At 51.9% G+C, this 13,958-nt stretch overlaps 1 protein-coding gene across 1 annotated transcript; it reads right to left on the minus strand.

Annotated features, from left to right (window-relative positions):
* Positions 1-2,553: 2,553 nt before the first annotated feature.
* LOC141988291 (uncharacterized) lies at positions 2,554-10,823 on the minus strand. The gene is made up of 4 exons (XM_074954132.1): positions 10,202-10,823; positions 9,181-9,619; positions 3,578-3,668; positions 2,554-2,673 (listed from the first exon to the last, which is right to left on the minus strand). The coding sequence occupies exons 1-4, from the start codon at positions 10,806-10,808 to the stop codon at positions 2,554-2,556; spliced, it is 1,257 nt and encodes a 418-aa protein (XP_074810233.1). The 5' UTR covers positions 10,809-10,823.
* Between the last annotated feature and the right edge of the window lie 3,135 nt (positions 10,824-13,958).

A 13,958-nucleotide genomic window follows, 5' to 3' on the forward strand; every position in this document is an offset into this window, starting at 1 on the left:
TGGCACCTCCTGCAGGTGAAGCCTGGGGAGTTCACTGGCCCAACTGCCATCCAAGTCTTGTGAGGGGGTGGAGACCCCCATGGGCGGCGTGTAGAAGAGGCCAGGGGAGGTTAAGCCTCCCCCAAAACAGCTGGCCATACGGGGGGGAAATGCCGCGGCAGCGTGGGTCACCCCTCCGAAGGCACACTGGCCTGCCACCGCCTTCGGAGCACCGGAAGCGAAGCTCCACAGAAGTGGGGAGGAGGCACCAGCACCCGAACCATGACCCCGCCTGCACTCCACCCCGCCCCCGTGCCGCCTCTTCCCCCAAGGCCCCGCCCTCACGCCACCTCTTCCCCCGAGGCTCCCCCCACCTGCTGCTCGCTCCTCTCCGCCCCCTCCCTTCCGTCACTCATCTGGGGCAGGAAAAAGTGATGGGGCCGTGGCCCCCTGCCCCCCGTTCTGGGAAGGGGGTAGAGAGGAGCAAGTGGTGGGCAGGGGGACCTCAAGGGAGGGAACGGAGAGGAGCGAGTGGCGGGGGGCCCCTCAGGGGAAGAGGCGGGAAGAGGTGGAGTGATGATGGAGCTTCGGGAGGGAGAGGCCAAGCAGAGGTGGGGCCTTGTGGGCAGGGCCACAGTCCAGGTGCCGGTGGCCCCCCACACTTCTAGAGAGCTCCCAGCCCCTCACACCAAAAATCATAATATTCAAAGGACAAGTCACTTACCCCAGGACAACTGCACTTAAGATTTGACTCCAAAGATGACACTTGTATAATAAACTAGCCTATAATAAACTAATTACAAATGTATTAACTAAGAAAAAGAAGTAAGGGAGTTATTGACAAGGTTAAAGCAGGTAAACACACACACACACGAGTTACAGTCTTAGGTTCCAACCGGTGGCAGAAGCATCTATAATAAGTAAGCTCTATATGTCCTTAAGGGCTAACCCAGGCCAAGCACTGGGGATCTTTTGCTTATGCTTAGTAATCCTTTCCCCTCAGAGTCCAAGCAGCATAAAAAGAAAGGGAGGACTAGTGGCACCTTAGAGACGAACCAATTTATCTGAGCATAAGCTTTCGTGAGCTACAGCTCACTTCATCGGATGCATAAGCAGCATAAAGATACAGTTTCTCCTTGTCAGGGATTTTTATTCGCTTCCCCCAGAGTTCAAGCTGATGGGACGAGTCCACATGCATGTCCCCTGTTCATGGCTGGAGGGGGAAACAATCAGCAAACTATTTTGTCCTCTGATGTTCCACAATGACTTGTCTGGTGTCTATGGGCCTTCTTTTGTTGGACAGGCGATGAGACCTCTTGTGGCAAACTAGTATTTCACACTTGGTAATGCTGCTCTCCAGATTTAGAATTTCAGAGCCAACTCTTCAATATTGCCTAACACGGGATACAGCTACTGTAAGTGAGATTAACACATGCAGCAACTCACAAGCATTTCATAATGTCTAAACACGAAATACGTTTTTATAAATCTAATACCTGTTTTAACAATACGAACACCTAGACTAATCCAGCTATGCATTTGTCAGTGTTCAGTGAGGCCTAGGGGCCTTGACAAGAGCAGGCACCTGGTCTGTCAACGTCACAGGACCATCACCCCATCTGCTCCTTCCCACTCCCACCCCACAAAAAAGTAATGTCCTAGCTGCTCTCCTCCCAGGAGGGAGCATTGGCCTGGCTGATCTCTTTAGCCTCCCCTCCCCCAGTAACAGCTACAATTCAGTGGGAAACTGGGACTGTCAGATTTCATGGAGGGAAATGATCTTGTTGAGGCGCAGAGGGGACGCTCCAATGTGGTCGATGGGAGGGGATGGGGGTTTCCCCAAAAAAGGGAGCAAGAGCTCGAAAGACAGAAGTTACTCCAGAAATCCCCCTCTGCCCTGTCACTTCAGATAGCGGCTGCATGCAAATTCACACTGTCCTTGCAAAGCAGATGGTAAGGGACAGTCTCTGCTCCCTCCACACAGAGGCAGATTAAGGTTTTGTGGGGCCCTGGCCAGAGCAAGAGGCCTTTCAGCACCACAGCTGAAACATATATATACACATAGAGAGAGCCCTTTTCGTGGTGCATTGGGGAGGGAGGAATTCATCCCTGCCATCTGCCATATAGATTCAGGGAAAACCCCCAGAGTAGCAGGCGTCTCCAATGGGCACATAGTCAGTGTAGCCAGCTCCATAACCCTGGAGCAAGGGTGTTGGTGGAGGAGCAGGAGAGGACAGGGCACTCCCGAATGCCAGCTATTTGGCAGTGGTGCAGTGGTCTACAGAGATTGTTGCAACCACAGTGTAAATTACAGCTGCCCTGACTGACAGCAAAGGGCCAAACCAGCCCCAAGTTAGGGGAGGTGCATTGCCTGCCCTTTTGGTCCCTGCGCCGGGCTCGGAATGAATCCCGCCATGTGCCAGCAGAGCTTGTAACTGCAGGGAGGCCTCCACGGTGTTTGATGGAGAGATTACAGGTGGATCTCTGGCTTGTCTCTGCAACATAGCATCTCCACACTGCTGACTTGCATCTGAAGACTGAGATGCAGGGTGTAGTCTCCCCTTTAGCTGGAGATCAGGTTGGTGGAGGATCAACTCTCAGGCCCCAAAAGAAGTCCCAGCACATGATAATCTTGTTCTGGTTCTTTCTAGGATTGTGAAGGTGAGTCACAGAGGAATCGCCACTGAAGGGCATCTGCAAAAGAGAAAGATGGTCTGTGCAGTGAGCTGGGGGGGAAAGAAGGGAGGAGGAGAGCTTGTGGGGGAAAGGAGGAAGCAGCTCTGTCGGCCAGCACAAACCAGGCTGCAGCCCCCAATGGTGGGGATCCAGCAACCCGAGCTGCCCATACACCTAGCTCCACCCGTGCCTGGATCAGCCTCCTCCAGGCCACATCCTCTTGGATGCCTGGTGGAGGGCAATGGGCCTACCACTGGCTGCCCCCTCCTGGTGGTAGTGGGCGTGAATGCCCCCTCCCTGGACACAGAGGGGGCACGCAAACTGCACCCAGGTGCGGGTGAATGCAGCCCCACCCTGTGGGAATCGTGCCTGAAGGGAGACCCCACAAATGGCAAGAAGTGTTTAACCCACTTGAGCCACGGGAAGCCTCTATCCCAGAGGTGGGCAAACTACGGCCCGTGGGACCCTCCTGCCTGGCCCCTGAGCTCCTGGCCCAAGACACTCGCCCCCGGCCCCTCCCCCGCTCTTCCCCCTCCCCCACAGCCTCAGCGCGTCATGCTGCCGGTGCCGTGTATTAAACGGCTCCGCGTAGGGACGTGCTGCTGGTAGCAGTTACGGGGAGCAATTTACTACACTCCACCGGCGCACCGCTCTGGGGGCAGGGAGCGGGGGGGGTTGGATGGGGCAGGAGTCCAGGGGGGGCCATCGGGGGCGAGAAGCAAGTGGGGGCGGATGGGGGTGGGGGCACAGCCTGGCACAGCCTCCCCTAACCGGCCCTCCATACAATTTCCAAAACCCGATGTGGCCCTCAGACCCAACAGTGTGCCCGCCCCGCTCTACCCTAGCTAAATGTGCGCTTTGCAGCTCCATGTATGGTCAAGGACAGCAGGGGGCGCTGTGCAGCACCATGCGGAGCCCTCACCCCAGAATGACTAACTGTCACCAGCAGCCATACACGCCTCGCGAAGATGAGCCAGGCTTTCAACAGGATGTGAGGCTGCAGTTCAGCACAGCTAAAATGAGACAATCAGATGAGAGGTGGGGGACCTAACTGTCACATGGAGAAGAGCATGGGAATTAACACCTTACTAATGACCACAATTTACATTTATAGTCCTGTTCATCCCAAAGGGCTTTACAAACTGTACATAGGAATCACAACACTGAAAGGAAGCCACCTCTGGGATGGAACAGGGCAGCTGATTAACAGTGTATGGCAGCAACAGTTCTGGACAGGAAGGGGAGGAGAATACCATTTCTAAAGAGAAAAGCAGAGAATGCATTTACTAAATTGGAATTTGACCTGGGCACTGAGATTAACATCCCCATAAGGCTACCTAACCCCTTGCTTCGAGGAGATCTCTTAGGCCCTTGGGAGTGCTTTCAAAATCTCAGGCCTCTTGAGGTGGACACAGCTGCCAGTGTCACATACGTGTCCCAGCTGTAGCAACCACAACCTTGAACATGGCATTCAATAGTTTTAGAGAAGGAATAGAGAGTTCAGTCCTGCCCTGACGGGCTGCAAAGACAACAGCTCTTTAATCCTTGATCCCTCGCTGTTGTCAGAGCTCATTTAAAACAGAGGAGAGATTGTTACATGGATTTCAGACAAAGAGATGGACATTATTAGATGCATTTCATTTCTTAATGGGAGAGAGAGACCAGGTGAGTGTGGAGCCAAGAGGGACATCCAAGGCTTTTCAGTTTCTCACTCTAGGCCGGTATGATCCCTATATGTGTGAAAAGCGTCTGGGGGCTTTAATGATCACAAGTGATCCGGGCCTCAGTTTCCCAGCTCATCCAAATGGCAGCACCTGCAGCATCTTCCTAGCACTATGCTGGGGACTGGGTCAGTGCAGACTCAGAGGGAACAGCGCCCCCTACTAAATCACCAGCACCATTTCCTCTGCACAGCCTGGTCTCCAAACAAACTTGCACTGAAATCACAAAACTTGTGACTGAAACCCGGTTTCATTATTTCGGTGCCAGGCTGTGTGTGGACCAGGCCTAAGTGCCTGTTCAAGATACTAAAAGAGCTGGAGAGAAGACACACTCTTGCTTGGAGTCCCAGCCATTCATATGACGTTATTTTCTAGCACTTAAAATAATTTTTACTCCCTGACAAGATGCTGCCCCTTACCCAACAACTGTTTATTTCCCTGAATAGGCTCTTGGAAAGGATTTCAGCAAGCGATTTTTAAAAACCCAAATAAAAGTCAAGAAGCCACATGATTTAAGCAAGGCCTGGGAGCCAGAAGGCCTCAGTTCTGAGCCTGGCACAGACAGTGGTTCCCTGTGATGGCCTTGGGCAAGTCACTTCTCTTCTCTGCAGGAACTGATCTCCATTTAAAATGTAGGTCAACATAGCTATGGCGTTCAGGGGGGTGAAAAATCCACCCCCAGCCCACCCCGAGCGCTGTAGCTAAGCTGACCGAACCCCGGGTGCAGACACTGTTAGGGCAGTGGAAGAATGCTTCCATCAACCTAGCTACCGTCACTCAGGAAGGTGAAGTTCCTACAGCAACAGAAAAACCCCTTCCGTCACTGGAGTCAATGTCTACACTATGGGGTTGTAGCGCAGTAGCTATGCCGCTATAGCATCCATAGGGTGTGTCTACACTATGAAATTAGATCGAATTTATAGAAGGCATTTTTATACAGTTGATTGTGTGTCCCCCCACACAAATGCTCTAAGTGCATGTAGTCGGTGGAGTGTGTCCACAGTTCCGAGGCAACCGTCAACTTCCGGAGCATTGCACTGTGGGTGGCTATCCCACAGTTCCTGCAGTCTCCGCCACCCATTTGAATTCTGGGTAGAAATCCCAGTGCCTGATGGGGCTAAAACATTGTCGCGGGTGGTTCTGGGTACGTATCGTCAGGCCCCCGTTCCCTCCCTCCTTCCGTGAAAGCAAGGGCAGACAATCGTTTTGCGCCTTTTTTCTTGAGTTACCTGTGCAGACGCCATACCACGGCAAGCATGGAGCCCGCTCAGCTAACCGTCACCGTATGTCTCCTGGGTGCTGGCAGCCGTGGTACTGCATTGCTACACAGCAGCAGCAACCCATTGCCTTTTGGCAGCAGACAGTGCAGTATGACTGGTAGCCGTCATTGATGTAGCCCTGGGTGCTCTTTTAATCGGGCGCCTGGGCAAACATGGCAGTGACTCAGCCAGGTCATTTCCCTTGTTTCGTCTCGGGGCGATTCAGTCCTACCCGCAGTGCGCTGTCTTTTAACCTCCAGCCAGCAGAAGATGATGGCCAGTAGTCATACTGCACCGTCTTCTGCCGAGCACCCAGCAGATGAGGATGGCTAGCGGTCGTACTGCACAGTCTGCTGCCAGCAAGATGTATAAAGATAGATGAAGTGCCTCAAAACAAGAAATAGACCAGATTTGTTTTGTATTCATTTTCTCCTCCCTCCCTCTGTGAAATCAATGGCCTGCTAAACCCAGTTTTGAGTTCTATCCTTGAGGGGGCCATTCAGTTTCTCACAAAGCCACCCCCTTTGTTGATTTTAATTCCCTGTAAGCCAACCCTGTAAGCCATGTCGTCAGTAGCCCCTCCCTCCGTCAGGGCAACGGCAGACAATTGTTCCGTGCCTTTTTTCTGTGCAGACACCATGCCACAGCAAGCATGGAGCCCACTCAGCTCACTTTGGCAATTAGGAGCACATTAAACACCACGCGCATTATCCAGCAGTATATGCAGCACCAGAACCTGGCAAAGCGAAACCGGGCAAGTAGGCGACGTCAGTGATGAGGACATGGACACAGACTTCTCTCAAAGCACAGGCCCTGCCAATGTGGGCATCATGGTGCTAATGGGGCAGGTTCATGCGGTGGAACGCCGATTCTGGGCTCGGGAAACAAGCACAGACTGGTGGGACCACATAGGGTTGCAGGTCTGGGACAATTCCCAGTGGCTGCAAAACTTTCGCATGTGTAAGCAGAGTCAGGATGAGCTCCACCCTGACATCTGGTGGTGAGGTGTGGCAAGTTGTGGAAAAGAACTTCAGGGGCCGATCTCATTTGCATAGGCACACCCACCCCGCCCAGAATGAGGCCATAGCTGCCCAAATGGTCACTTTGGCTGCTGTGGGATCCCCAGTGTCTCTGTTATTGGGGCAGGAAGAATAAATTGTTATTACCCTGATTATGGGAATCAAGGACAGTGGAACTGTACTTGGCTTTTTGTTATGATGGAGGGACTCACCGTCAACTAAGTAGCACTCGCTAGGCAAGGGACATGGGTTCCAAAACTCTGTGAATTGAGAGAGGTTGGGGACAGGTATTAATACTTGGTGGCATGCCCCCCCCCCCCCCCCCCCTGTTAATTGCACGTCCTCCTCTCTCCACTGTGGAATATCAGAGCTAATTTTGATTCTATTAGGAGTCTAGTTACAGGCTGCTGAGCTGAATTCACTTTGGGCTAATGGTGCACCAGCAGTGAGGCTCCTCTACCTACAAGCTGAAATCACAAAAGAGCTAAACTTACTAAAAGCTGAATTCACTGAGTGTTGTGTTAAGTAGTGGGGGAGCCTGAGGCTATATGGTGGAGCAGTTTGTGGGACGGTGAGCAGAGCGGCTGGCAGAGCAGAGCAGTTTGTGGGACGGCAAGCGGAGCGGCTAGCAGAGCAGTTTGTCGGATGCCTAGAGCAGCTCATGGGGTAGCTGGCAGAGCGGAGCCCCATGGAGAGGTGGGGCCATCAGCTTTGGACCACGTAAGGTGCCGCTTAACCCCCTTCCCCCGCCCCATCTCCACCCAGGTTGGGAGGTAAAACTCTGCAGATAAACTTTTGAACTCTGGGGCTGCCCTGACCAAGGACAAAGACTTTTGGGTCGTTGGACTTTTGGGACTTTGGGTGATTTTGGGTTGCTGGATTCAAGAACCAAAGGGAAAGGACATGCCCCAGTTTACTTGGGGTGGGTTTTGCTCATGGGTTGTGTTATGAATCCTGTTGGTGGTGTTTCCCCAACATAATGCCACATTGTTTCTCTCTGTTATTAAAAGGCTTTTTGCTACACTCAGACTATGTGCTTGCAAGAGGGGAAGTATTGCCTCTTGGAGGTGCCCAGCGGGGGTGGTATATATTTGTCCCAGGTCACTGGGTGCGGGCTCAAGCCGGTTTTGCATTGTGTTATTGGAATGGAACCCCTAGATACTGAACCCGGCCCTTGTTACTGCCAACTCTGACAGGCAGAAGGGTTACACATGCGTAAGGGCACTTTCATGGAACTTTGTGACTTCCTTTCCCCTGCCTTGAGGCGCAAGAATACCAAGATGAGAGCAGCCCGCACAGTTGAGAAGCGAGTGGCAATAGCCCTGTGGAAGCCTGCAATGCCAGACAGCTACCGGTCAGTTGGGAATCAACTTGGAGTGGGCAAATCTACTGTGGGGGCTGATGTGATGCAAGTAGCCAATGCAATCAAAGATCTGCTGATATCAAGGGTAGTGACCCTGGGAAATGTGCAGCTCATAGTGGATGCCTTTGCTGCAATGGGATTCCCTAACTGTGGTGGGGCCATAGACGGAACCCATATCCCTATCTTGGCACCAGAGCACCAAGCCGGTGAGTACATAAACCGCAAGGGGTACTTTTCAATAGTGCTGAAAGCACTGGTGGATCACAAGGGATGTTTCACCAACATCAACGTGGGATGGCCGGGAAAGGTACATGACGCTCGCATCTTCAGGTGGTCAACTCTGGTCTGTTTCAAAAGCTGCAGGAAGGGACTTTATTCCCAGACCAGAAAATAACCGTTGGGGATGTTGAAATGCCTATAGTTATCCTTGGGGACCCAGCCTACCCCTTAATGCCATGGCTCATGAAGCCATACACAGGCAGCCTGGACAGTAGTCAGGAGCTGTTCAACTACAGGCTGAGCAAGTGCAGAATGGTGGTAGAATGTGCATTTGGATGTTTAAAAGTGCGCTGGTGCAGTTTACTGACTCGGTTAGACCTCGGCGAAACCAATATTCCCACTGTTATTTCTGCTTGCTGTGCACTCCACAATATCTGTGAGAGTAAGGGGGAGACGTTTATGGCGGGGTGGGAGGTTAAGGCAAATCGCCTGGCTGCTGGTTATGCACAGCCAGACACCAGGGCGGTTAGAAGAGCACAGGAGGGCACGGTGTGCATCAGAGAAGCTTTGAAAACCAGTTTCATGACTGGCTAGGCTACGGTGTGAAAGTCTGTTTGTTTCTCCTTGATGAAACCCCCCGCCTTTTGGTTCACTCTACTTCCCTGTAAGCTAACCATCCTCCCTTCGATCACTGCTTGCAGAGGCAATAAAGTCATTGTTGCTTCACATTCATGCATTCTTTAATTCATCACACAAATAGGGGGATAAGGTAGCCCAGGAGGGGTGGTGGAGGAGAGAAGCACCAGGAGGGGTGGTGGAGGAGGGAAAGACAAGGCCACACAGCACTTTAAAAGTTTAAAACTTTAAAACTTATTGAATGCCAGCCTTCTGTTGCTTGGGCAATCCTCTGGGGTGGAGTGGCTGGATGGCCGGAGGCCCCCCACCGCGTTCTTGGGCGTCTGGGTGAGGAGGCTACGGAATTTGGGGAGGAGGGTGGTTGGTTACACAGGGGCTGTAGCGGCGGTCTGTGCTCCTGCTGCCTTTCCTGCAGCTCAACCATATGCTGGAGCATGTTGGTTTGATCCTCCAGCAGCCTTAGCATTGAATCCTGCCTCCTCTCATCACGCTGCCGCCACCTTTCAGCTTCAGCCCTCTCTTCAGCCCACCACTTACTCTCTTCAGCCCGCCACCTCTCCTCCCAGTCATTTTGTGCTTTCCTGCACTCTGACGTTGTCTGCCTCCACGCATTCGTCTGTGCTCTGTCAGTGTGGGAGGACAGCATGAGCTCAGAGAACATTTCATCGTGAGAGCGTTTTTTTCGCCTTCTAATCTTCGCTAGCCTCTGGGAAGGAGAAGATCCTGTGATCCTTGAAACACATGCAGCTGGTGGAGAAAAAAAGAGGGACAGTGGTATTTTAAAAGACACATTTTATAGAACAATGGGTACACTCTTTCACAGTAAACCTTGCTGTTAACATTACATACATAGTAGCACATGTGCTTTCGTTCCAAGGTCGCATTTTGCCTCCCCCCAGCGTGTGGCTAGCCCCTCCCCCCTCCCCACGGCTAACAGTGGGGAACACTTCTGTTCAGCCACAGGCAAACAGCCCAGCAGGAACGGGCACCTCTGAATGTCCCCTTAAGAAAAGCACCCTATTTCAACCAGGTGACCATGAATGATATCACTCTCCTGAGGATAACACAGAGAGATAAAGAACGGATGTTGTTTGAACGCCAGCAAACATACACTGCAATGCTTTGTTCTACAATGATTCCCCAGTATGTGCTACTGGCCTGGAGTGGTAAAGTGTCCTACCATGGTGGACAGAATAAGGCTGCCCTCCCCAGAAACCTTTTGCAAAGGCTTTGGGAGTATATCCAGGAGAGCCACGAATGCCAGGGCAAATCAATCATTAAACATGCTTGTTTTTAAACCATGTATAGTATTTTAAAAGGTACACTCACCAGAGATCCCTTCTCCGCCTGGCGGGTCCGGGAGGCAGCCTTGGGTGGGTTCGGGGGGGACTGGCTCCAGGTCCAGGGTGAGAAACAGTTCCTGGCTGTCGGGAAAACTGGTTTCTCCGCTTGCTTGCTGTGAACTATCTACAACCTCATCATCATCATCTTCCTCGTCCCCAAAACCTGCTTCCGTGTTGCCTCCATCACCATTGAAGGAGTCAAACAACACGGCTGGGGTAGTGGTGGCTGAACCCCCTAAAATGGCATGCAGCTCATCATAGAAGCGGCATGTCTGGGGCTCGGACCCGGAGCGGCCGTTTGCCTCTCTGGTTTTCTGGTAGGCTTGCCTCTGCTCCTTAAGTTTCAAGCGGCACTGCTTCGGGTCCCTGTTATGGCCTCTGTCCTTCATGCCCTGGGAGATTTTGACAAATGTTTTGGCATTTCGAAAACTGGAACGGAGTTCTGATAGCACGGATTCCTCTCCCCATACAGCGATCAGATCCTGTACCTCCCATTCGGTCCATGCTGGAGCTCTTTTGCAATTCTGGGACTCCATCATGGTCACCTCTGCTGATGAGCTCTGCATGGTCACCTCTCCTAATGAACTCTGCATGGTCACCTGCAGCTTGCTATGCTGGCCAAACAGGAAATTGAAATTCAAAAGTTCGCAGGCCTTTTCCTGTCTACCTGGCCAGTGCACCTGAGTTGAGAGTGCTGTCCAGAGCGGTCACAATGGAGCACTCTGGGATAGCTCCCGGAGGCCAATACCGTCTAATTGCGTCCACAGTACCCCAAATTTGACTCAGCAAGGCCGATTTCAGCGCTAATCCCCTTGTCGGGGGTGGAGTAAGGAAATCGATTTTAAGAGCCCTTTAAGTCGAAAAAAGGGCTTCGTCGTGTGGATGGGTGCAGGGTTAAATCGATTTAACGCTGCTAAATTCAACCTCAACTCCTAGTGTAGACCAGGGCATAGTACAGATGCAGCCTCAGTTTCCCCTAGTATAAAACTGGGACAGTATTGCTCTCTTGTCTCACCAGGGCATGGTGAGGATTTCAGTGAGAGGATCCTGGTTTTCAGAAGAGCTAAGCTTGCACAACTTCAGCTGAGATTGATGGGAGATTCATTCAGGCCCTACTACTCTGTTGAGAATAGATCCTTTCTGGGCGTAGTATCTGAGCACCTGCACATTAGAATGAGTAAAGCTGGGAAGAGGAAAGGTGCTATGCAAAGGCTTAAAATCAATGCTATTATCTCACCACCTCATCTAAGATTGTCGTAAGTTCCTCCCCCCCTTCACAAAACTTCCCCGAACAGGTAAGACGGGAACAATTTTTCCTTTGCAGAGCGGTATGGGTTTGATTCCAATCAGATTAGACTCCTACCTTCACCCAGCCCAGCCCTAAACCCTACAGATCAGCCAATTTGATAAGGGGGGAGGGATGGACGGGGAGGGCTAGAAGCAAAAACCGTATTTAGATAAGCCAAAAGATGGCAGGAGCTGGGTTGGCTTATTTAAATACATTTGGTTGGCTAACCAGGCCCATGCATCTTGGGGGATGAACACCAACAACTGAAGGGGATCGTGCAGGGTGGCAGAACTAGGAGAAATCTGGGGAGGAAACAGCTCCTGCAGGGAAGATTCATCAGGCTGTGGACCTCAGGGAAGGGGTGCCAGTCCCATCACCTGGATCATTGCCAACTGGACTAGACAAGACACTGGAGAGCAGAGTGCAACCACCAGCCCATCCCCTTCATTCACAGCAGCCCTGCTGCTGGGGTGGTACAAGGCCTCTCCAGGGACTGGGTGCAGTGGCACGCACACTGCAAGTTTGGAAGAAACGGCTGCAGGAGCTTGTCAGCACTAGCACCGGGTAGGTTCTCAACAAGGCCTCTCCCAGGGCCTGGTAAGAGGAATGCTTGTCCTCAGGCCTTCCCACTGGCAAAGGGGAGAATGCAGAGGTTGCTCCATGGCTCTCTCGCTCTGCCTCACCCACTCAGACGGGATGCGACACTGCCAGGCAAACGGACGGGAGAAGAAACCTATTCACAGGGCTCCAGGAGGAGGGGAAGCCTTGTGAGACCCTGCACTTCCCTAGCACCTTTCATCAGATCTCTGTACAAAGGTTAAGGCACTGTCACCGCAGCCCTGGTGGAAGGGAAATATTAGTCTCCTCTTTAGCAGATGGGGGAAACTGAGGCACATGACAACACCAAGTCTACAGTCTGAAACGTGCCCAGGGATTTGGGGTGCTCCACTTGAGACACACCAGGCCAGCCTGTCCAAAGAGCTCAGCCCCCAGCATCTCCCACATGCTGAGTGGTCTGGTTTGCAAATCTGCCCTAGGAGCCTAAATGTGAGCTGAACTCTTTTGAAAATCTGGCCTAGACAACCTGGCGTTCAGAGTAGAGGCCAACAGGAATTGGAGATCCTCACTGCCTCTGAAGATCAGTCCCTTGGTGTCTCAAAATGGGCCTCCAAAAACAGAGGCATTCAAAGTTAGTGGCCACTCTTCAAAATTGAGGCCAGGGTCTAACAGGCCAAACTCCCACTGATTTTGAGGGGAGCTTCCCCCGTAGACAGGACTGCGTAAGGCTGCAGGACTGAGCTCAATGCAGTAAAAACACATCTGCAATTGCTGAGGAGGCTGTGGATTGGGCCCCGCCCTAGCACTGTAACCAGAGCAGCATCCGCCCATCTCCACATCCTTCACAAACACTCACCCGAAACGTGATGGTGGTGACAGACAAATCACGGCACGCACATTACATCCAGCCGGATGCAGCCAACGCTGATAGCACATTTATCAGTGACTGGGGCTATTCATCAGAATGGGGCAGCAACGATCCAAGGCAGCCTAGTCAAATCTGAAGACGCACAGAAATCCCTAAGCCAGGCAGAAAGTGTCTGTCTGAGTCACACGTGTGACAGAAATGCCAAGGGTGGCTCATCAACTGGAGAAAAAAAAAGAAAAGGTTCTAAAGTTCAAATAACACGTTGAGAAAAGCCCCAAGAATCCGTAGCTCATGAGCCACCAAGAGGGAGAGCAAACAATGTCTGTTCCCTGGTCATCAAAGCGCCAGAGTCCAAGGGGACGGATCCTGCAAGGTGCTGAGAGCATGCAGAAAAATGCCAAGCATCCTCAATTCCCACCAGCTTCAACAGGGTCTGAAGGCACTCAGCGCCTGGCAGGATCCGGGCTTAAATGACGGCTTAGATCGGCAGGAGAAGATGTCATGTTGAAACCATATGTTGCTATGAAATTAACTAGAACAAATTCCCTTTGATTGCCTACGGAATGAAACGGCAAAACCGAACCGGATGGAAACTGAAAATAAAAGCCTGCTAGAAAAGGGAACTGAAATCCCCAAATGACTGAGTTCAGTGCTGGGAAACAGGCCTCTAAAAAAGGGAACCTCAGATAGCCAAAAGAGAACTAAGAGAAGCCCAGGTCGATGCAATGAGCGTGCTGCCAAGAGAAACACCAAAAATAAATGAAGCTACTGGGAACGGAGCTGAACCTCAGCTGCAAACCCCAGGGGATAAGTAAGGGCTTGTCTACACTTAAAACACTACAGTGGCACAGCTGTAGCACTTCAGTGTAGACACTACTTCCGCTGACAGCAGGGATTGGCCTGTTGACATAGGTAATCCACCTCCCCGAGAGGCAGTACCTAGGTCAACGGAAGAATTCTTGCATTGACCTAGTGCTGCGTACACCAGGACTTAGGTCGGCTTAACAACGCTGCTCAGAGGTTTCACAC

The sequence above is a fragment of the Natator depressus genome, chromosome 1, assembly GCF_965152275.1.
Source record: "Natator depressus isolate rNatDep1 chromosome 1, rNatDep2.hap1, whole genome shotgun sequence".
Lineage (NCBI taxonomy): Eukaryota > Metazoa > Chordata > Testudines > Cheloniidae > Natator > Natator depressus.